General features: G+C 39.9%; 1 protein-coding gene across 1 annotated transcript in view; it reads right to left on the reverse strand.

The window, feature by feature from the left end:
* LOC104603181 (pentatricopeptide (PPR) repeat-containing protein / CBS domain-containing protein) overlaps positions 1-23,896 on the reverse strand; it is a 110,610-nt gene that overhangs the window by 8,139 nt on the left and 78,575 nt on the right. Inside the window, exons 9-11 of the mRNA XM_010267152.3 lie at positions 21,002-21,079; positions 8,816-8,884; positions 8,195-8,371 (exon numbers count right to left, since the gene is read on the reverse strand). Coding sequence (XP_010265454.1) covers positions 8,195-8,371; positions 8,816-8,884; positions 21,002-21,079 — 324 coding nt within the window. The remainder of the gene's footprint in view (positions 1-8,194; positions 8,372-8,815; positions 8,885-21,001; positions 21,080-23,896) is intronic.

Here is a 23,896-nt window from a genome sequence, read left to right on the forward strand (position 1 = left end):
CCCACTTGCACCCAACAGTGCCTTTCCCTTCTAGCAGGTCCACCAATTCCCATGTCCTTGCTTTCATTAGGGCTTTCATCTCCTCATTCATGGCTTCTTTCCACCTTGGATCAGATGCCGCCTCTGAATACCTGGAAGGGACACATACAAAGGAAAGAGCAGACACAAAGGAATGATAGGCAGGGGATAAGTGTGAGTAAAAAACATAATCGGCTATGGGATGCCGAGTGGTACAAGAATGAACAGGCTTACGGAGAGCAATAGGAAGATCCAAATCTGAATTGAGTGAATCAGAATTACCTTGGATTGCAGAGACAGATTGATCTGAGTTCAACTGGTTGCAATCATGAGGTTGAGGGGCCTTCTTCCTTCTACTGTATGTAAGTATCTCTTTCTCTTGTTTACTGGAACCTTCAGAAGTATCAGCCGAATCTGGAGAAGCAACTGGCACAGTGGAAGTCTCACTAGGTTGACCTGGAATGTTATAGCTAGTAGTAGTGGAAGGTGCTGAAATGGGAACAAAAAGGAAGGGAGAATGAGAATCCTCTTCCAACCCACTACTCTCCCCCTGAAGAGGATTCTGAGAAGGCTCGAAATAGGGTTGAAACTCAAAAAAGACTACATCCCTGGTGACATTTTTTCTTGGAGACAGGATCATAACACTTATACCCCTTCTGCGTAGGAGAGTACCCCAAAAATATTCCCTTTGTAGCCTTAGGATCCAGCTTGGTCTTCTTTGGATCTTTCACATGTATGAAGCATGTACAACCAAAAACCCGCGGGGGAAGAGGAAATTCTGGAAGAGTGGGACACAATACAGAGAAAGGAGTCTTCATACCCAATACCTTAGATGGCATCCGATTTATCAGGTATGATGCAGTGAGAACAGCTTGAGACCAATATTGCTTGGGCACATTGTGCTGGAAAAGAAGGGCTCGAGCTGTCTCCAATAGATGTCTGTTCTTGCGCTCAGCGACCCCATTTTGCTGAGGGGTGTAAGCACACGATGATTGATGTAACATGCTTGCATCTTCCATGAATGAGTTCAGGGATCTTTCAAAGTATTCAGCTGCATTGTCTGAACGGAATTGCTTGATCTTTTTATCAAATTGTGTTTCAACCATCTTGCAAAACATCATAGTTATCCGGGGAACTTCTTCACGTCCTTTCAATAGATAAATCCAAGTGCACTGAGAATAATGGTCAATAAAACTGATGAAGTAACGGAAGCCATCAATGGAAACAATGGATGAAGAACCCCAAACATCAGAATGAACCAAGTCAAAAGGGGCTTGAATTTCATTACTAGAAATTGGATACATTGATCTACATTGTTTTGACATTTGACACACATCACAAATTAAACTTTGACTCGAAATGCCCTTACATAATTCGGGAAACAACATTGCTAAGGAAGAAAAGGACAAATGACCTAGCCTAGCATGCCACAAGTGCAGCCTAGCTATTGACTCCACACTCTCCGGACTAGTAGTAGAAGCTTGCATGGCTGAGCTGACATCTTCATCAAAGTAGTAGAGGTCCCTATACTCATGACCACTCCCAATCGTTCTCCTCGTCAATCTGTCCTGGAAGACACAATGAGAAGGAAAGAAAGTTATACTGCAGTTCAAGTTTTTTGTAAGCTTTGAAACAGACAACAGATTTGAGGTAAGACTAGGAACATGTAGGACTGATTTAAGAGAGAGATCCTTGCTTAGGTCAACCACCCCCTTTCCAAAGATGGTGGAGAGGGACCCATCAGCTACTCTCATCTTATCCTGGCCAGACAACAAATGATATGTGGAGAATAAGGAGGACATATGTGTCATATGGTCAATGGCTCCGGAATCAATCACCCAAGAGGTAGAATTAATGGAACTAGATGCACTAAATGGCGAGGCTGTACCTGATTTGGCAAGAGAGGTGGAAGCTAAATAATTGTTCTTTAGATGGGCTAATGCCCGACTGAGAATCTCTACCTCACTAGCTGTGAAGCCCAAAGTACTTGGTCCAGAGGAGTCGGCAGCCTGCCTTGCGGTGGAAGATGACACTGTCTGAATACTCTGTGAGTTGTCACCACTGTTGTTGGTGGCAAGATTCCCACTTGCTGTGTGGCCCTTATGTTGCCTTTTGTCCTTTCTCAGAGCAGCTGGCTTCAGATGAGGGTACAGGACCCAACATTTCTCCTTTGTGTGTTTCTCACCACCACAATGTGTACACTTGAGGGACTTCTTGTCTGAAAATCTATTCCCCTTAGTGGAGACTAAGGCTGAATGCTCTCCAGGTTGTTCTGTTGACTGTGTCTGGGAGTCAACTTGCATCTCCTTTCTCCTTACTTCTTCATTCCTCACCAGGTAGTAGACATGGTGAAGCTCAGGTAATTCATCTCTCCCTAGAATCTGTGACCTTATACCTTCATATACAGGGTCAAGACCCGCCAAAACTTGAAGGCTCTGCCCTCCTCAATCTGCTTATCATGCCTCCCCTTATCATTAGCATTTTCCCAATCCAAAATCAAATGGTGGTCAAGTTCTTCCCAGAGGCCTTCCAGTGTTGCAAAGTATGTTGCCACGGACATTCTCCTTGCCTTAGGGCTGCAATGTCTTGGTTCAGCCTGTAGATTCTAGCATTGTTCTTTTTCTGGCCATATGTCTTAGATACTTTCTCCCAAATTTTAGCAGCTGTGGGGAAGTGATGAACAGTTCTGGCCACCCTAGGAGTCATAGAGGCCAGCAACCAAGACATGACTGTGGCATTTTCCTTACGCCACACGGTGTATTCAGGACTGCCAATTTCTGGTTGTTTCTTGTCTCCATCCAAATAGCCAGTGAGGTCACGAGAGGTAATAAACAGTCTTGCTGAGACAGACCACTCTCTAAAGTTATACTCATCCAATAGCACACTTGTAATCTGCAAGCTATGCAGATTAGGGTTCTCCAGGTTTGAAGACCTTATAAGAGGTCTGTTATCTTTAGAAGAAACTTCACTGGATAGTGATGACATCCTAACTTCGGTCAAGGAGTTGTTTACAGTACTGTTGGTGGTTCTGGTTAGGGCTGGCCGAAGTAGTCACAGAGTTCACAGTGCTGATAGCACACAGATAGGCTTCACTTCAGAGTTCACAGTGCTGGTAGCACACCGGATAGGCTTCACTTGGACTAAACCAGTTCGGGTACAGCAGCAAGAGAAAAAATTCTGTAACTGAACCAGTTCACAGAGCTGGAGTAGGGCTGGTACCCGACCTGGAAATGATCAGTAACTGAAGTCGCCACAGTCTTGTAAAGGTTTTTCTGAACCAGTTCTGATGCAGGTTCTGATTAGCTGAAGTAACCTCAGCAGGTCCTGACAGCTCGCAACACAGTTTCAGACTTGTCGAGACTGTCACAGTTCTGAAGCAGCTCTGTTACAGCAGCAAAAAGTGTTCTGGGCTGGTAACCGACCTGTGCTATGTAGACTCCACTTTGCACTTCGAGTACTGCTACTGTAAAGGGAGTTCCCCTCCTTACAGACAACACTAGGACTGCTGAAATCAGTCCTCAACTAGGTCTGTCCTATACAGACCTCTTCTTAGCAGCCGAATAGCTGCTAACTACTAGAAACTAGTAGGACTCCAGCTTCAGGGTCTTACCTCCCTTGCGCCCTACAACCAAGGGAAACCCTAGGTCGAACCTTGTGTTGTTCTCCTGCAACCCTAGGGTTTCACAGCAGCAACCCAGATAAAAAAAAGTGAACTACAGCAAGAAAGATGAGATGGCGTCGGCAGTAACCAGGAAAGTGCTCAATGCTCTAATACCATGTAAGCTGAACCACTGTAGTCGAAGTAGCAGAGAAGAGGAGAAGAAGAAGAGATGCTGAAAATGTCGAACTGTACTAGCCAGTCGACCAGTTCTTTATTTATAGATGAATATAGTACAAGGTACAAGAAATTACTGGGATGCCCCTGATTAGTGATGGGACACCCAGATGACTTAAATCATTAAACAGGATTAGGCCCATTAACACAAGCCCAGTTACAAGATAAGTTAAACATAAGAATGGGCTAATAAGAACTCTTATCAGCCGAACATCACTCTAACATTCTAACAGAATTGTCTTACAAGCTTGGGAACTTCGTCACGAGATCTCATAAAAAATAACCAAGTATACCGAGAAAAATTGTCAATGAACAAGATAAAATATCAATAACCACCCATGGAAGGCAAGTGGTATGGTCCCCACACATTAGAGTGCACGATATGAAAGGAAAAGTGGATTTATTACATAAATCCAAAGTGCTTCTACAATGTCTTGATAACTCACAATGAAGACTAAACAAGTTAATTCCCTTAAACAACTCTGGGAACAAATGACCCAAACAAAAATGACATAACATGACACAACTAAAAGACTCTTAAGAAGTAGACCCAAAAGAAACTCTTTCAAGTTGTCCTTGGCTTTTTCCAGGAGTACCTAGCAGATATATTCCATTCGCTTCATGGCCACTCCCAATCACTTTCTGAGACTTCATGTCCTTAAAAACACAATAATAAGGGAAGAAGGTTACACTGCAATTTAAGGATTTAGTTAGGCTACTCACTGACATCAAATTAGTATGCAATTAAGGACATGAAAGACAAAAGTAAGGGAAAGGAAGTCCGTACCCTTGATGACTCCCTTGCTAGAGATAGGAGCAAGAGAGCCATCACCTAGGGTAATCTTATCACGGCCAGAAAGTAAGTCATAAGAGCTTAACATAGTAGAAATGCTGGTCATATGATCAGAAGCACCTGAATCAATAAGCCAAGGGATCCTACGATTACCTAAGATGGCTGCATGGTTGGCAGTAACATGTATACCTGAATGATCAAATGTAGACGTAGTTGGATTGCCTGAAGAGTTGGAGGAGGTGGCTACATTCTCAAGGTGGCTGATCATCCTCCCATATTTCTCATACTCCACCTTCATAACAACTAACTGCTCACTAGCAACTTTCTCATCTATGGCACTCTTGTCATTATCTGACATTGTGGCTACATTGGCACTCCCGGTCTTCCCATTTTCAACCTTCTTTTGAAAACGGGGTGGAATAAGGTATGGATGTAGTTTCCAACATTTATCCTTTGTATGTCTTGGTTTCTTACAGTATTCACATATAACCTCCTTCCCTGTACCACTAGTAGTCATCTTAGGTTTCAACCCCATATTAGCAAAATGGTCAACTAGAATAGTTCCTTGAACCAGAACCATCCTCATGCTCTCCTCACTGCTCACCATGACATATTCTTGAGACAAAGATACATTGTCTTTAACTAGGATATTCTATCTGGTAGTATCAAATTCTGGATTCAACCCTGTCTGGAATTCAAAAACCCTATTCCTCTCAACTAATTTTCTCTGTCTCTTCCTCATTTGTACTTTCCTAGACAACTATTTCCATGAGATCTATCTCTTGCCACAAGGGTTTCAGCATTGAGAAGTAGACTGCTAAAGGTCCCTCCCCCCACAACTTATATGCCCTGGCCGCATTCAGTTTTTGTGAATAGGTTTCAGCAACACTATCCCATATTTCCTTGGCAGAATTCATCCACAAATAATGTTGACTAATTTGCAGTTGCATCAAATTCACTAACCACCCAATAACAGTGTAATTCTCTTGCATGCAATCATTTCTCATAAGACGAGTCATCTTCCTCTGGTGCTTTCTTGCTCCCGGTAATATATCCCCACTTGCCTCTACTACAAACATGTATCTTTACTGATTGTGACCATGCTAGATAGTTAGCACCATCAAGCTTGATTGTGGTCATAGGCAATAAAGAGTTTACAGGTGCTCCCGAAACCTATTCGAACTATGAGGCCAACTTATTATCAATTCTAGAAACATCCATCTTCCTCAAACAACTCCTAAAACAGTTTTCAAGGTAGCCGCTCCCTGTACCAACCTCCACAGATCCCTAAAAGCCAACTACGTCTTACCTGGAACCTGGAGAAATAGAAAAAAGGCAGCCGCTCCCTATAGGCTTCACAAAAGTGCACAAAGATTGGATCAATCTTCAAGGTAATCAAAAAGAACCCCTTCAACCACTGAGTGCCAAGGTGAAGCTTCTTATGGGATCCGCAATTAGAACACTCCAGTTGATTAGGGTTTTTGGGCAAAACTCCAAAAACTGTCAAATAGATGAGAAGGATATCTTCCTTTTCTTCAAGAAACCACTACCAACTGGGCTGAATATCTTCTTCAATCAGTCATTTGATTCAGCCCTCTATACACACTGTGTATGGGAAAAAAAAGGAAAAAGGGGTAAAGAAAAAGGGACCTGCTCTGATACCAAGAAGAAAAACAGTCCCAAAAGAATAAGAAAAATTATTAAAAGAAAGGGAAAAACAAAGGAGATAGCAATAGCAAGAAGAAGAAGAAGAAGAAGAAGAAGAAGAGTTCGGTTGTGAGAAGGGTGAGGAGAAGAGTTGTTCGTACAGCCCCTCCTTTCCCTAATCCTTTCATTAAAAAATTAATCACTAATTTTCAGAAATTACAAGTAAGCCCTTAATTAGGTGGCTAGCTAATTAAACAAAATAAAACTGATGTTAACAAAAACAAAACAGAAGTATAAAGATAAATAACAACTGTGGGCTATGGGCCATTTGGCCCATCTTCTTTACAGTTTCGATTTCTAAAAGAGACAAACCTACAATAGAGGAGCTGACTTACTTAGTAGAACACCAAGACAGCACCAAAGAAGATGAATCCCAGTGTAGAAATTGCGAAATTCCACAATAAAATCGTGATACACTTTCAGCTATTGAATAATGTATTATATTATAAGCTAGTGGATGGAATCAAAGCTAGGTGTTTAGAAGATGAGGATAGCTAGCATGTGCTATGGAAAATTCATGACAACTTTATATAGAAAGTCAGTTCACAACTTTATATAGAAAACTCCAATGCCTAGGGTACTATTGGCCACAGTGAGAAAATTGCAGCACAAGGCCCAGCACTTCTTTCAAAAAGGGAACCCTATTTCATAGGTCCTTTAGTAACCACTTAGATGATTATCCAGTGAGGAAATTCAGCTTTCCCTTATAACAAGAAAGAATTATATGAGTAGCTACTTAACTTAGGCTTCTTCTGGCCAACCATGATGGAGGATACAAGTACAACAAACCATGTTAAGCACAAGAACTCTTATGTATCACCCATACTCTAACAAATAAGAAGCAAGGTTCGTTCCAAACAATGACGAAAAAAATATACCATCTATTGTTGGTTAAAAATATTTTAATAGAGATGTTTTCTTACATCCTAGAGATCTAGTGCTGCATGCATCTCTAGATTATCCTGATTCTGTCAATTTTTTTGTCTCATAATAATTTCTTTTTGTCTCATACATCCTAGAGATCTAGCCTTTATTACTCATTTATCTTCTATTACCTATAAATCTTGAAGATGCCTTTGCCCATCCTACCTGCTAGGAAGTTAGAGTTGAGAAAAGGACAGTATCTAGATAATCTAAGTTGAGAACCGATTAATTTTTCTTATGGATAAAAATATTGTAGTATGTATGCAGGTCTACTCTATGTAAAGAAGAAGGCTCAGATAAACCCATAACATATTTACTTAACTAAATAGGATTTAAAAGTTGTGTCACAGAAATTTAGAGGCGGCCTCCTTCATTTGTAATTGCCACAACTGTTAGAAATACACATTCATCCACAAAACTCGTCAAAGTTCAGTCCTCCCACCTTTTCTTTATTTGCCTTCCCTCCATGAAAGGTTCTTTGTTCTTACCCACCTTACAAAAGAAAAACTGTCTAATTTCTCCATTCTCTACTACATCCAACATGTTAAATGAAAACTTAATATGACTTTTTGAATAATTTACTTAAGAATAAAATAAAAATTAAGTATAGTTTCATGATTGATTTTTCTCTGAAAAGGTCAGAGTATGTATTCTATTGATATTTTCATGCAGCATTGATTCTTCAGACAGAAAATTTATTGTCATCCTTTTGCTTTTTAGAGTATATCATAGTGTCTGAAGTTGCTGCCAAAAACAGAAACAAAGACAGCTTTCTTTACGACCAATATCACATCCATTGGTAGCTACTGATGGGATTAAATGCAATGCAATGAGTGCCAGCATGATTCCAAATGGGTGATCCACTTGGGGCTATAATTATGAAAATGCTAGTTGAAAACTTGAAATGGAGGAAGTACCTCAGTGCAGTCTTCACGGTGAAGTAGCCCAACACAGCTGCCCCAGTCATCTATAATAGGCACAACGGTGTCCCTAAAGAAACGCATCACCACTTCCTTCAAGTTCAAGTAAGCTACTAAAGGCCGAGCTTCTTCAAATGGAATCATAATTTTCTCAATAGGATCATCCAGTGATACCTAAAATTGGAAAAACAGAATCTCAGATAGAATTATCCATATTTGAATGACAAAGCTAAGGGAAAATCTAGGTAAAACCAGGAAGAAAATGGGGACTACTAACCAGTAGGATACTATACATGACTGGTGGCAGAATGAATAGACAAACCATTCAATTGGCCCCTCGTGCCTATGACATCTCTATGTCACAAGCTGGGGGAGGGGAGAGGGAAAGAGAAATAGATATATGGGCAAAATTCATCCAATGTGGTAAATATTCATCTATTCTATAGATTTTCTCTTCCTTTTTCCATTGCAACATCCTATATTCATGTTGTAAAAGAAAATCCAGTTGGTCAAATGACTGGACCCAAACTAGAGGGTAGTGGTCCAGTTGGTAAAAACATTGCAGTCCAGAGGAGAAACTTTCTTGTCAATATAGATAAGTAGAAGGAGATGAAATACCTGAGGAAGAAGGTAAGGACTAAACATTGATTGCACGAACCCAGATAAAACCTCTAATCGCACAGCAACCTGCATTCAAATGACAAATGCAATGCTAGATGTATAATATAATTCTACAAATTAATTTACTATTGCAACACAAGGATATTCTACAAATGCCATATCACTGTTGAGTTGGTCCGAGTTGTTTTTTATTTAGCTAGGAAGTTGTTGGGCTTTAGGCCCATTATTTATGTTCTTTTAAGTTGTGACTGTTCAGCTATATTAGTAGCCACCCTACTAAGGGCATCCTTGTAACATCTCATCCTTTAAGTTAAGTATAAATATAATGAGAGGTAGGCGGCTAGGGTTAATTTTACAGTCCTGGTTGACTTTCTTCTTCTCCTTTCTTCTCTACTGCTGAAATCTTCATCTTCCCCCTCTTTCCTTTCACAAGAAACTCGACTAAATCTGCAATTAGTGATTTCTACTTGGTATCAGAGTGAGCCAAAGGTTCCTTGAAGTTGTTCTCTCATGCAGCCCTAGGTCGGCCGACTGCATGGTGATTTAAGAGGCTGATCGAAGCTCTCAGGTAAGCCCAGATTTTGGATTTTTTTGGTGGATCTGTGTGCCCTGTAGCTGGTCTAGGGTTTCTCATCAAAATCAGGAAAAACTAGAAAAAGGGGAAGAGTCTTGTTTCTGTTGGACTCTTCAATTTTGACCTAGGAAGTGGTGCCCTAATTTTTTAGGGTTCCTTGGAGTTTTTTGTAAGGGGCGATTCAAGTCCTTCCTGATTTGGAGGCTTCTAAAGAGAGCGGCTGCCTCTTCTCTCTCTTCTCCCGTCCCACAGAAAAGGAATCTTTTGTGGGAAGAAAGTCTAGGACACCAGAAAGGTGTTGTTGGTTCCAAAAAGTGTTTTGTTTGATCTTGTTGCAAATTTTAGTTATTTTCTTTACATTTTTTGAGAAGCATGGAGGGTCACGGAGTTGAAAATAAGTCCGGGAGTGAAATGGGACCAGTGGGAGGAGGTGTTGGAGACCCTTTCGGGGTTGGGACCATTACTACAGTTAGGTTAGATGGTGCAAATTACTTAGAATGGTCACAATCTACAAAGATGGCCATTGGTGCTCGTGGGAAATTAGGGTATATCACTAGTGAAGAGGTGAAACCCGAAACTAGCAACTCCCAGTGGGTATAGGAGAATTATATGGGGATGACTTGGATATGTAATTCCATGTTGCCCCATATAAGTAAAAATTTTTTATGGGCAAATACAGCTAAGGAAATATGGGATGGGGTTGCAGAAACCTATTCACAGAGAGAGAATGTTGCTAGGGCTTATCAGTTGAGAAATCAGATTATTTCTACAAGGCAGGGAGATAGACCTGTTGTAGCCTATTTTTCAGCCCTTAAAACCCTGTGGCAGGAGATTGACCATTTAGAGACATTTTCTTGGGAAACCACTAAGGATGCAGCTACCTATCAAAAACATCTAGAGAAGTATAGGGTGTTTGAATTTCTTGCTGGCCTTAATCCTGAGTATGATATTGCACGACAGCACCTTCTTTCCAGGGACAATGTTACTCTCTCCCAGGCATATGCCTTTGTGTCAGGGGAGGAGTGCAGGAGAGATGTGATGATGAAAAACCTTATTCCTAATTAGTCTGCCATGGTAAGTGTTGTGAAACCTAAACAAAGTGGTGATCGGGGTGGCAGCGAAATCAAGAAGGAAGATAAAAGAGATTTGATCTGTGACTACTGTAAGAAGCCTAAACACACAAGAGATACTTGCTGGAAGCTTCACCCACATCTTGTGCTGACTAGATTGAAAAATAAGAAGGAAATGCACAAATAGCAGTTACTGGTGACATTCCGGCCCCTCCTACTACAGTTGCTCTCGAGTCTGTTGCAGCTACTGCAGTAAGGGCCGAACTTGAGAGGTATGAACTACTTCTGAACCAGCGGGATACAACTAGTTCCGGTTCAGCCGCAAGCGGACAACAAGGTATAGGTGGCATTGGTGGAGTCCACTCTACTTCCTCTGATCACACAGGTAGTTCACACATCACTGCAAATTATGTTTCAACTTCAGGTAAGGAGGGACCTCCTTGGATTATAGATTCTGGAGCCTCAGAGCACATGACCCAGAGCTCTACTATTTTTTCAACTTACCAGCTCTGTTCTAGTAGAGATAGGGTCTCCATAGCTGATGGATCCCATGTTCCTATTGTTGGGAAGGGATCTATCAAGATTAGTGATTCTATTTCTCTACCCTCTGTCCTTCATGTTCCCAGATTGAGCACTAATTTGTTATCTGTTAGTAGTTTGACTAAGAACCTAAACTGCTCAGTAATTTTTTCTCCTAGTCATTGTATTTTGCAGGATCTAGATTCAAAGAGGACGATTGGGAATGGTCGTGAAGTGAATGGAATCTACCTCTTGGATGTACTTCCTCCTCATCAGAGTCATCATGTCAGCAGGGATAGTGAGTCAAGGTCTATGGGTCAAATTATGCTTTACCATAATCGTTTGGGCCATTTACCTTTTTCTTCTTTGAGTTTTTTGTTTCCAAAACTTTTTGAGTCTGTTAGTTTGTCAAGTTTAGAGTGTGAAGGTTGTCAACTTGGAAAGCATTGTAGACATTCATTTAAACCTAGTAATAAAAAATGTTCTTCTTTTGATGTTATTCATTCGGATGTGTGGGGCCCTTACCATGTTCCTTCAATGGGAGGCTATCAATATTTTCTCTTATTTGTGGATGATTTCTCACGATACTCTTGGATTTACCTGATGAGATCCCGCGATGAAATACCATCCTTGGTGAGGCAATTTCATCAGATGGTACTAACACAGTTTGGAACAAGAATAAAGGTGCTCAGATCCGAAAATGCCAGGGAATATTTTGAAAGACACCTTGCCTCATATCTGTTAGAATATGGTGTTGTCAATCAGAGCAGTTGTCCCTACAGTCCACAACAGAATGGTGTTGCAGAAAGGAAGAACAGACACATTGTTGAGATTGCAAGAAGCATGATGATCACATTTACAGTTCTAGTTCGGTTTTGGGGTGATGCAGTTCTCACAGTAGTATATCTGATTAACAGGGTGCCCTCTCGTATACTTGGATTCAGCACCCCATTCAGTCTCCTTTTTCCTCAGGGGGAGATGTTTCATATTCCTCTCAGGGTGTTTGGGTGTGTCTGCTTTGCACATATCCTTGGTCCTCATCGCTCGAAGCTTGATTCCAAGGCAAAGAAGTGTGTCTTCCTTAGATATGCAGAGAATCAAAAAGGGTACTACTGCTATGATCCAGTCTCTGGGAGCCGGTATGTTACCATGGATGTCACCTTTTTTGAGTCCACGTACTTCTTCTCAAAAAATCCTTCTCAGGGGGAGTGTGCGAACTAACAATGTTATTGTCCGCCTAACTTACATGATTACCATTTAGCCTAGCTCAATATTCATTTCAAACATGAAGCTAAATATTGGTTTTTTATTTGTGTAATAGATTATTTGGTTGATCAATTGCAACCATTGACATCTTTTGAGTTACAATTTTGCTTCCACTCATTCTATCATGAAGCTCTAAATCTTAAGGTTTACAGGGCAACTTCAAAATGTATTCTTTTGTCTATAACCTTAATTTCTTATCTTTGTTTAATGATTTGAAACATGATAATAATTTAAAAAGTTGTGCTTATGCTTCTTTTATCATTACATAAAATATCATTCCATATTTTGCATTTATTTACAATGTTTCCACCATGTCTATATTTTTACAATATTTCCAACATTTCCGACATGTTTCTTATATATTTGGATGACCAACATTTCCATCGACATCGACATTTTAAACCTTGGTCGCTGTAGTGGTGGAAGAAAGGTAAGAGGTGATAGAGGTGATGGTGGTCGTAGTGGTGGTGACCATAGTTCACTTCCAAGTGTTGTTAAGGATAAAGACAAAATCACTATTTCGTGTGAAGAGTATGAGAGGCTTCACCAATCTACTTCTTCCATTACTACCACTACTACACTTGTGAAGTCAAGTACTACTTGCCTTGTTTCTAGCTCTACACCTTCACCCTAGGTAATGGATTCTAAAGCCTCTAACCATATGACTACCTGCACTGTGAAGATATACATTGATGTACATTATTAGAATAGTCCTTGTTGTACAGTATCATACTCTTGTTATTTTATTTGTTCTTTTTATCTTTCAGCCCTATAAGGGCATTCTTGTAACTGTACACACCTTTTATCTCATTAATATAAAAGAGACTCTTTGGGGTGGGGATCGACTATCCTAGACACCATTAATTCTGTTTTCTCTTTGCTCTCAATTCGGTTCACATGGTATCAGAGCAGGTTTCCCTTTGATCTTCTTTCTCTCTGATCCACCTTGTTTTCTTGATCCATTGAGAGCTTGCATCTCAGCCGATTGATCCTGGACTGTTTTGATCTTTCCAGGAACCATTTTCTACTCTCTGCACATCCAGAAAGAGATATTTCATTGGATCTCTCTCGTTTGACATCCGTTTGCAGAAAGATTTAAAAGGAGTTGTCGCCTAGTCCTTCTCAACATTCTCTGAAAGTTTCACAAAGATCCGTGAAATAAGGGGTTTCTTTCTCAGTTTTTGACTCTCTTGGATTAGAATACAGCTTACATCACTCGTTTTAATTATTTTTTACTTCAATCTAGTTCCTTTAAACTTCAGCCAAACCCCATTTTGTGTTATTTTATTGTTGTAATGGCTTCAGACCGAGGGGATATCATTCCTGTGAAGATGAATGGACAAAACTATGGGATGTGGAAGTTCCATTTTGACTTTTACGTTGAAGGGAAAGGTTTAGAAGGGTATCTGAATGGAACGGTCACTAAACCAATTGAGACCGAGGCCAAGGCTTTACAACAATGGAAGTTGGATAATGGTAAGCTTGTTTCTTGGATTTTGAGTTCTATTGATTATCATATATCTATACCTATGAGGAGAATGAAAACAACATATGAGATGTACTTATATCTGGAAAAAGTTTATTAACAGTCCAATGTATCTAAAAAGTTTCTTACAGCCAAGGAGATGGGAGGATACAAGAATATTATTCAGGTTTTCTTGATTTATGGGCTGAATATGAGATTGTTCACATTGAACCCTCGGATCCAGCAGAGTGTGTGAAATATCTCTAGAAGTACTTTGAGAAGAGAAAGGTGACTTAGTTCTTGATGAGACTAGACTTCTCACTACAGCCGGGTTTGATGGGAATATGACTGATGTTATGGCTGGAAACAACCTTTGTTGCTCATGGAGGTAAGAAGCCAACCTCAAAGGATTTCTCCAAAACTTAGTGCTATGAGTGAAAGGGTTTTTGACACATTGCATCACACTGTAAGAAGAAGAATGTGTGCACCTATTGCAAGCAGCATGGTCACATCATTCCAAATTATCCAGTCCGACCAGCTAAGGGTTCTTAGAAAAAGAGTCAGAAACGGGCCTATCAAGCAACAGATGAACAAGCAACTAACATTGTATCCACCAAGGGTGATTCTTCAGTGAAAGGTGATTCAACAGGTGTCATGGATGAAGAAAAGGTTCGACAATTGGTATCTTCTGCTATTTTCTCTGCTTTCTTTGCTATTGGCTTGTCTGGTAATTCCTCTGCATATTGTTCTTCTCCTTCACATGCTTGGATTATAGATTTAGGTGCCACCAATCATATGATAGGAGCCTACCTCAATCACCCAAATCCTTCCACTGAAACTCACCATAAACATATTATTATTGCCAATGGTGAAAAGTTAGACATCATTGGTAGCAATGATTTGTCCCTTAAACTGTCACCAACTAGATCCTTCCCTCTCTCCAAAACCCTCTTAGTACCCAACCTTACTAATCTGATTTCTATTGGCCAACTTGTTGATGAAGGAAATGTTCTCACCTTTTCTCATGATGGTTGCTTGATACAGGACCGGTACACTGGGAAGGTGAAAGGGAAGGGGCGTAGGCTGGGCCATCTATTTGCACTGGAGTTCGAGAAATCTCAATCAGGAGCATCCTCAACTTTACTTAGTTCTTCTTTGTCTGATTCTCTATTGAGTTATAGAAATAATGTTTGGGATTTATGACATAAACGGTTGGGTCATCCATATTCCCAAAAATTAAAGTTTTTGTTTGACTCTGGTTTGATTAAGAATAAAATTCCTCCCGTTCATACTTTTGATGTTTCTTGCACTACATGTTGTTTGAGTAAAAGTCATGTTTTACCATTTCTTCATACATCTAAACATGCCACTAAACCTTTTGAGATAATACATGGTGACGTTTGGTCTACTTCTATTCTTTCACGATTGGGATATAGATATTTTGTATTATTTATAGATGATTGTACCAGATATACTTGGATTATTTCCTGTGGCACAAATCAGAAGTCTTTGGCACATTTAAATTATTTCATACTATGGTGCAAAATCGGTTCAAGTGCAATGTGACTATCCTCCGTTCAAATTTAGGGGGAGAATATAGAGATGGAGACTTACAAGACTACTTAAAGAGTTATGGAATTCAGTCTCAGTGCAGCTGCCCAGACACTCCACAATAGAATGGTGTGGCTGAATGGAAGAATGGACATATTCTCAGTTTGTGCGGAAATTACTACAAGAATCTCGTGCTCCAACTTTGTTTTGGGTAGAAGCAACCAGTATAGCCATGTATTTGATCAATTTTCTTCCCTCCTTTGTTCTAGGCAACACTTCTCCCTTCCAAAAACTTTTTTGTCATCCCCAAAATTTCTCTAGTCTTCATGTTTTTGGTTGTTTTTGTTTTGTACATCTTCCTGCTTGTGAATGATCTAAACTAAATGCTCAGTCTGCTACGTGTGCCTTTGTGGGATATAGTCCTGACCACAAAGGATTTTTGTGTTATGATCCTGCTATTCATCGTACTTGGATTTCCCGAAATGTTGTGTTTCTTGAACATATCTCTTTCTTTGCTGGGATTGCTAGATCGTCTGCTCCTTCCATCTCTGTTTTGCAGGACTTTGATTCAGACAACACTACTACTTCCTCCACTGAGAGAGATTTTCTCGTCTTCACCCACAAGTGGCTACGTTTCCCGGTCCCTGCGCCTACAACCCCCCTTCCACCCAGTCCAGAGCATCCCTCCCCGATACCCCCTGTAAATGATACTTTGACCCAAGATCCTCCTATTTCAGATAGTAGTTCGGTTATTTCACTTCGTCGTACTACCCGTATTTCTCGACCCCCTAACCGCTATGGTTTTCCTTCACACCATAGTTCCTTTTCTGTTGTACTTTCTTCCACAGATATCCCTAGATATTATCAGCAAGCCATTAGAAGCTCCCAATGGAAAGAAGACATGGATGCCGAAATTCAAGCCCTCCATGAGAATGATACTTGGGATCTTGTGCCAGCTCCTCCAGATGCTTCTATTGTTGGAAGTCGTTGGGTCTATATGATCAAACTGAAGTCAGATGGTTCCCTTGATCGATATAAGGCCTGGTTAGTTGCCCAAGGATACAGTCAGGAATATGGGATTGATTATGAAGAAACATTTGCCCCAATTGCTAAGATCACCACAGTTTGGACTCTTATGGCCATATTTGTTGTTCATTCTTGGACTGTTTACCAACTAGATGTGAAGAATGTTTTTCTTCATGGTGAACGGAAGGAGACAGTCTACATGAAACCTCCGCCTGGATATTGCAGTGATCCTTCACGTGTCTGTCGCCTAAATAAGTCTCTGTATGGTCTGAAGCAAGCACCCAGGGCTTGGTTTGAGCGCTTCCGGGATGTTGTTGCAGTTGGGTATAATCAAAGTTCCTCTGACTACTCTCTCTTTGTTAAGAGAAGACCCCAGAGTATCACTATCCTCTTATTGTATGTTGATGACATGCTTCTAACTAGGGATGATCATGATGGGATTTGTGAGATGAAGTCCTTACTTCATAACTCATTTCACATGAAGGACCTGGGTCCTCTTACTTCTTGGGTTTGGAGGTCCATCGTAGCAGTCGAGGGTATTTCATTTGTCAACAAAAATACGCCTTTGATCTCATCAAATTAGCTAGAATTACTGATGAGAAGCATGTTGATACTCCCCTGAAGATGAATGTCAAACTATCTAAATCCAAAGGCCTCCTTCTTGATGCTATTTTGTACCGTCAACTTGTTGGCTCTCTGATCTCTCACTATGACCACGCCTGATATTTCACATGCTATTCAAGTCGTCAGTCAATTTATCTTTGCCCTGCGGAAACCTCATATGACTATTGTTCATCGCATCATCCGTTATGTTCGAGACACAACCTCTCAGGGACTATTTTTCTCTTCCTCATCATCCATACAGTTGAGGGTTTATGCTAATGCCGATTGGGTTAGTTGTCCTAACAGTAGCCGATCCACTACTGGATGGTGTGTCTTCATGGGTGACTCTCTCATCTCCTGGAAGTGCAAGAAACAGCAAACTGTCTCCAAGTCTTCTAGTGAAGCTGAGTATAGAGCTATGTCTTCTGCATGTAGTGAGATTGTTTGGCTGAAGTCTCTTTTCATGGATCTTGGTACTCCTCTTCCTACTCCTATCCCTATATATGCCGACAACACCAGTGCTATCAAGATCGCATCTAATCCTGTCTTTCATGAGAGAACTAAACATATCAAGGTGGATTGTCACTTTATTAGAGACCTTGTTGCAGGGCCCATATCTCTTCCTCATGTAGCCTCTCACATGCAGATTGCTGACATCTTCACCAAGGCCATGACTAAAAGTCGACACCTTGTTCTTATGGCCAAACTGATGCTGATGTCTACGCATTAGTTTGAGGGGGAGTGTGAAGATATACCTTAATGTACATTATTAGAATAGTCCTTGTTGTATAGTACCGTACTCTTATTATTTCATTTGTTCTTTTTATCATTCAGCCCTGTAAGGGCATTCTTGTAACTGTAGATATCTTTTATCTCATTAATATAAAAGAGACTCTTTGGGGCGGGAGTTGACTATCCTGGACACCCTTAATTTTGTTTTCTCTTTGCTCTCAATTCGCTTCACATGCACAGATATGTTTGTGTCTCTATCTCCTTCTACATCCTAGACTATCACTTTTGCTGATAGCTCTTCTTCTCTCATTATTGGTACTGGTAATGTCTCTAGTTTTGACATGAGTCTACATTGGTTTTATGTACCCAAGTTTCCCTTTAGCCTCTTGTTTATAAATAAGCTTACTCAAGACAGAGAAGACAATTTTATATACCCAAGTTTCTCTTAGTGGCAGTCATGAAGTTAGAGAACTGTACTACCTGGATGAACCCTATAGGAGTTTTATTGTCTCTTGCATCCACTTTATTATGGTTTTTCTTTTATTTTTATCAATAACTAACTTTCACTAATAGGATTAGAATACGTAAATTAGAACTATATAAATAGTAGATGGAGATAAAACATCTTATCTCCAAATACCGCTATGTTTTTACAATTGAGTCCAAAATATATGATCCCTCCCCACCCCTTGCTTAGCTAAGGAATCAGCCATGATGCTAGTCGTCCTTTGCATCCATTGAACTCTTACATTCATTCCCCAGGGTAACTATTTACCTTTTCTTAATTCATTTTTATAAACTCAAAAATCATTCCCCATATTTAGCAGCCAATTGATCACCAATTGCAACTCCCTTGAATGATCAGTTTATGCACATTCAGCTCCCTTTATGCATTCCTTCCAGAATTGCCATTATTTCATCCATCAAAGAGTCATCAATGCCAATCAGACCTGAAAAATAGTGCCACCACATGATCTGATTTATTCCTAAAAACGCCTTCTACATCTGAAGGGCCTGGGTTCCCTCTACTGCTTCCATCAAAATTAAGTTTTATGAAAAAATCAACCAAAGGTGTCAAGAATCTACTAATCCTGATTTTCTCTGATGATGTGTTAGCCACTTCTTGCCACTACCTAATAATATCATCCATTAATTAGTCCAAGAACATCTCTAGAGACTTTAGACATTGAAACACTCCAGTGGTGATGCATTCAATCATTGCCTACTTACTCCTCTCTTTCTTTGAAAAACCATGAATTTCTCTCCTCCCAAATTGTCCTCATTATTGAAGCTCTTATACTTATCCATATAGTTCCTCCTCTCTTCTTTGGCCAAATAAATGAAGTGGGAGCAATGACACTTGACATGTTGGATGGAGGATTCCACTAATAAACAAACAAACCAAGAAACCATTCCCAAATGCCAGTAGCAAATGGACAAGATATTAGTAACTGAAAACAAGATTAACCATTTGCCTTGCAAACGACACACCAATGATGAGTAAGGTCTCCTTTTCTATTGCAAGTCACAAGTGTTAATTGATCAAGGTAAACCTCCCAATGCTCCTACTGTATGTGGAATGGGTTTCCCCAAATCTCTTTCACTGTAAAAGGTTGTAGAGGACCTAAGAAGAATTCAGGTCAAGGGACATAATATGGTAGTCATGAATGTATTAGATAGGGATATCCGCTAAACATATCAATGTCAATTGAAACTATAAGAGAGGGTAGGATCTGAAGAAGTCTATTTGCAATATAATGTTACTTCATATATAAAGCTGGCCAATATTTTCACTTAGGCTCCGTTTGGTTTGTGGGAAGATTTGGGTGGGATGGGATGGGATGGGATGGGGAAGTGTAAAAATTTAACTTTCCATTGTTTGGTTTTACATGGGAAAATAGTAGGAAAATTACCCAACACAAAACAGAGATCTCGGAGGTTCAATCCCTGACCCGAGTAGCATGGGGCAAGTGGAATCCCGTGTGGCAGAGATCAATCCGCCCTTATTGCCGGTGAATGCCTTGGTGAGGATCGTCATCAACGGTGCTACCTCGTGTGAAACTGGAATTGGCAGATTCCGATCTGGGTTCTACCATGGCGGAAGATTCGTCTTAATTACTTCATGCATATGCTTTTAATAGGTTGAGATGGCCAATGACTGTATCGGTGAGGAAGTCGAGAAGCTGGTGGCTGCAATCCCAGAAGGAGGTGTTCTACTCCTTGAGAATGTTAGGTTTTACAAGGAGGAAGAGAAGAATGACCCTGAGTTTGCGAAGAAGCTAGCTTCTCTTGCTGACCTGTATGTGAATGATGCATTTGGCACAGCTCACAGAGCCCATGCTTCTAACAGAAGGGGTTACCAGCAGCAGCGATTACTAGCAGCGGTGGTGGCGGCAGAAGGTAGAAGGACAGCGGCGATTACCAGCAGCGATGAGGATGAAGACGAAACTCGAGTTTTCTCGAGTTTTTCCATTGGGGTCGCACGGTTTTGGTGCGACCCCAATTACACAATTTTGGGATCTCGCATCCCACTTTTTTCTCATCCCATCCCCCTTTTTCCCTTCAAACAAATAAGAGAAAAAGGAATACTTTTGGAATATTCCCTTCTTCTCATCCCCATCCCACAAACCAAGCGGAGCCTTAAGGAGTGGCAAAATATAAGTATGAAACTGATTTAAGAATGTGGGAATAGGTAATATCTATAACCAACTTGAGGGGGATTGAATGATCTGTTTTGACTCATTTATTGTTTTTATTCTTTATTAATTTTTATTGTTACTTTTCTTATATAGTTGTTGGTTTCTGACTTTCTGTCTTATTCTTTATATATGGGTGGCCAGTGGAACTATAGTCACTATACTTGCTTTTATTTATTTATTTTTAATGTAAATATGAGAGAAGGGCAGCAGCTCAACTTTTTCCTCCCCTTTGTTTTCTACATTCTTCTCTCTTCATTCTTTCCACTTCTCTCTCATTCCAATATCTGCTATTCTTTTATTCTTTTTATGATTTTTCTACAAGACAAGTTATTTATAATATTCTATTATAAAAAGTTGGACCAAAGGTAAGAAAATATGAAGCATATGCCTCTTGCATAAAACAGTTCCATGTATGTCTGCTCCTCTCCTGTACACCTTTGTGCATTTTCTTAGCTCCTCATCTGGAGGTGGTGTGCACCTTGGGTATCTTTTAAAATACTCCAAATACAGGTAACATGACTCAATGAAAAAAAAGAGAAACATAATTTAATATACAAGACAAAATAACCCTACACCCAAAAGTGTCTATCTAACCTACTATAAGACAAAATAACCCTCAATTATAATTATCCATTGTAATAGCCAGTTTATATTTTCTTATTTAATGCAAATACTTACCATGCTTCCTCTATTTGTCAAAGGCACCTTATTCCGTCTTCTAATAATACTTGAAAGAATATGTCTTGCTGTATCAACCTAACAACCAACCAATCCAAAACATATTACAATGTGCAAAAATCATGTTTTCATAACCAGTGAAACAATTAAAGAAATTTATGGAGACCAATGAGTAGGATAGTAACATGGTTCGCAATTTTGATACAGACAGACATTTCCCCATGTAAAGATGCAAAAAGTTTGGAGATATCTTGTTGAGATATTTGGACAATCTAAAAAGTCAAGAAAGTTTTCTAGAAACATGAAATTAGTTAATAAACCCTCAAGGAATAATTAGAAATATAATTGCACATTTTAGGCTCAAAAAAACCATAGCAAAGAACAATATAAATCAAATAGGAGAAAATTAAGACTTTAATACGTATCTTTTCTTTGTCTCCCTTTTAGTCTTTTAGACATATTCTCTCCATTAAATATGTCACTTGCCATTTTGATTTTTCTCTATTTTATTACTATATATTTTGATTAGATTGATAATACTCTTTTGTAGTTATATGCATTTTTCTTTCTCTTTTGAATTAAAGTGAGTTAGTAAGTAAATCATATCAAAATAGTAAGCCAATTATCCAATCACCAATTCTCGATTGGTTATCTAACAAAAATATTTTTAAAAATATGATGATTTTGAAGGGATGGGATATCCATCACATGGACGCCCAAGTCTTGCGGAATGGACTGGGCGAATTTCAAAAAATTTCTCCCATCTTTGCAGGGAATCGAATTCCCTATTTTAGAAAAACATATTTTTCAATGATCAATCTTGAACCATGAACCAAACTAGATCTGAACCAAAAGGAGTAGGAAGGAGGATGTACCTGATACGGAGAAACAGTATCTCCCAATGGAGGTGTTCACACCCAAGGAAGGATCCAAAATCTACTCCCACTGAAGATGGCGCAGTGCAAGATGGAGCAGAATTAGCAATGTTCTTCTAAAAGAACTTGACCCTTCGCAAGAATCAACTGGATGGCTTGTGAGTACAGCTCCAATCAATCTTTTCCCAAAAGATTGGTATCAAGATCAGAACTTGATTTCCCCAAGAACTGGAGATTGAATTGAAAGTAATGGCGGCGGCAGTAAGGAGGCGACAAGAGAGTATTCGCAGGGTGCAGAATTCTCTCTTCTTGTGATTTCAGCACTGAAGAGAATTGAACATCAATCCAAAAAGGATTGCCGCCGTTTTCTCCTTTCATAATCTTAAAGGGATCAGCTCCTAATCCTATTAGGAGTTGCTGATCCAAATCATATTTGGATTAGAAGTCCCTTTAAGTGATAAGGGATAACCCTTATCTCATCTGCAGATCATATCAGCCATCTCCTAATCCAATTAGGAGGCTTCCAGATCTAAATCTCATTTAGATCTTGGACTCTCTAAGTGGATAGGGCCTAGGCCCAATCCTATCAGCTGATCCATCTCAGAATTTGCCCCTTTTAATTGACTGATCAAATCAGCCCAGTTCGAAATGGGCTTAAGGCCCATTTAAGGTTATGTACTCATTTAGCCTTCCAAACTGCTGCCCAGTTGGGCTTCCTTGTATGGCGTGGGACCCAAACATTGATCTACACATCAGCCACATGGGTTCAGCCCAGCCTTTGTCACAAGGCCTGGCCGAATACACTGTTATGGATAGTGCACCCCTGAAACCCATCTTATTGGCTCTATGGGCCCAACACTTACCCTAAGTGGTCCCTGGGCCAAGCCACCTTGTAACACCTAGGGACTATGGGCAGATGCAAGATTAGCCCATCAGGTATTATCCTTAATGGTCTTACACTTAACCTCTCAGCCCATAATGATCAAACACTGCCCGACAAGGGAGGACCTCTCCCTCGACTGCAAGGAACAGTGTTGCACTCTCTGCTTACATGGATCCCGGGAATTAAAACCTTTTGCAAATCATTTCGAAACCATAACATATATATATATATATATATATCTTTATATAAATATAATTTGCAAAACAAAATCTCAACAATTGAAATTGGCTGCCGGCAGTCTTGGTTTCCATCAGAGAGAATGCATCCCCGATCATTACCTTTGTCCGACAAAGGGGTTGATCCTGTCACTATGATCACCCACTCAGATGAATTCATGGACTGTCCGAACATACCCAGGTTTTGACCCCCGCTAAGGATCTCACTGATTGGTACATCAAAGACAGCCCAATCCGACACCTAGTGCAGTATCATAATCGAGTCTAGGGGTTAGGTGTAACTTTCCAGTTTTGCCCATCTATCTCCAAGGTCCAGGGCAATACTGGAAATCTGGTCCGGTTCACAGGTTCTATTAATCCTACACTGCATGTGCTTCGAGTCTCACCCTGGTAGCTGAGACAAGCCACCCCAATAGTTGGCAGCACACCAGTGTCAGCCTTGGCAGGATAAATCTCCCTAGACTTACCCAATGGCTGTGAACATTCTAAACTAACACAAGTCTCATTAAGTGTCCAGTTTAAGGGTATTACACAGAAACACACCACAGGAACATGAATCAAATGTATACTTTATTCATTTACAATAAATTCATAATGTACATATCTCCGATTGAAGCTAAGGGCATACAACTGTCTAACAGATTTTAATGAAATATCAAAAAGCTTTTAATAATATTTAAAATCTTAAACCTTAAATATATATAGTCTATCAATGAAACCTGAAACATCACAAATATATCAGTATTTTAAAAGCGCAAAGAAAGCACCAAGGGAACTTTGCACTCGAGGCGCAAAGTGAAGCACATAACTTTTGAAGCAAGACAATTTAAAAAAAAAAAAAAAAAGAAATCAGTAGAAAAGTGTTGAGAAGAAGAGAAGAAAGGAAAAAAGGAAGAGAAGA

The sequence above is a fragment of the Nelumbo nucifera genome, chromosome 8 (genome assembly GCF_055504915.1).
Source record: "Nelumbo nucifera cultivar China Antique chromosome 8, China Antique-T2T, whole genome shotgun sequence".
Lineage (NCBI taxonomy): Eukaryota > Viridiplantae > Streptophyta > Magnoliopsida > Proteales > Nelumbonaceae > Nelumbo > Nelumbo nucifera.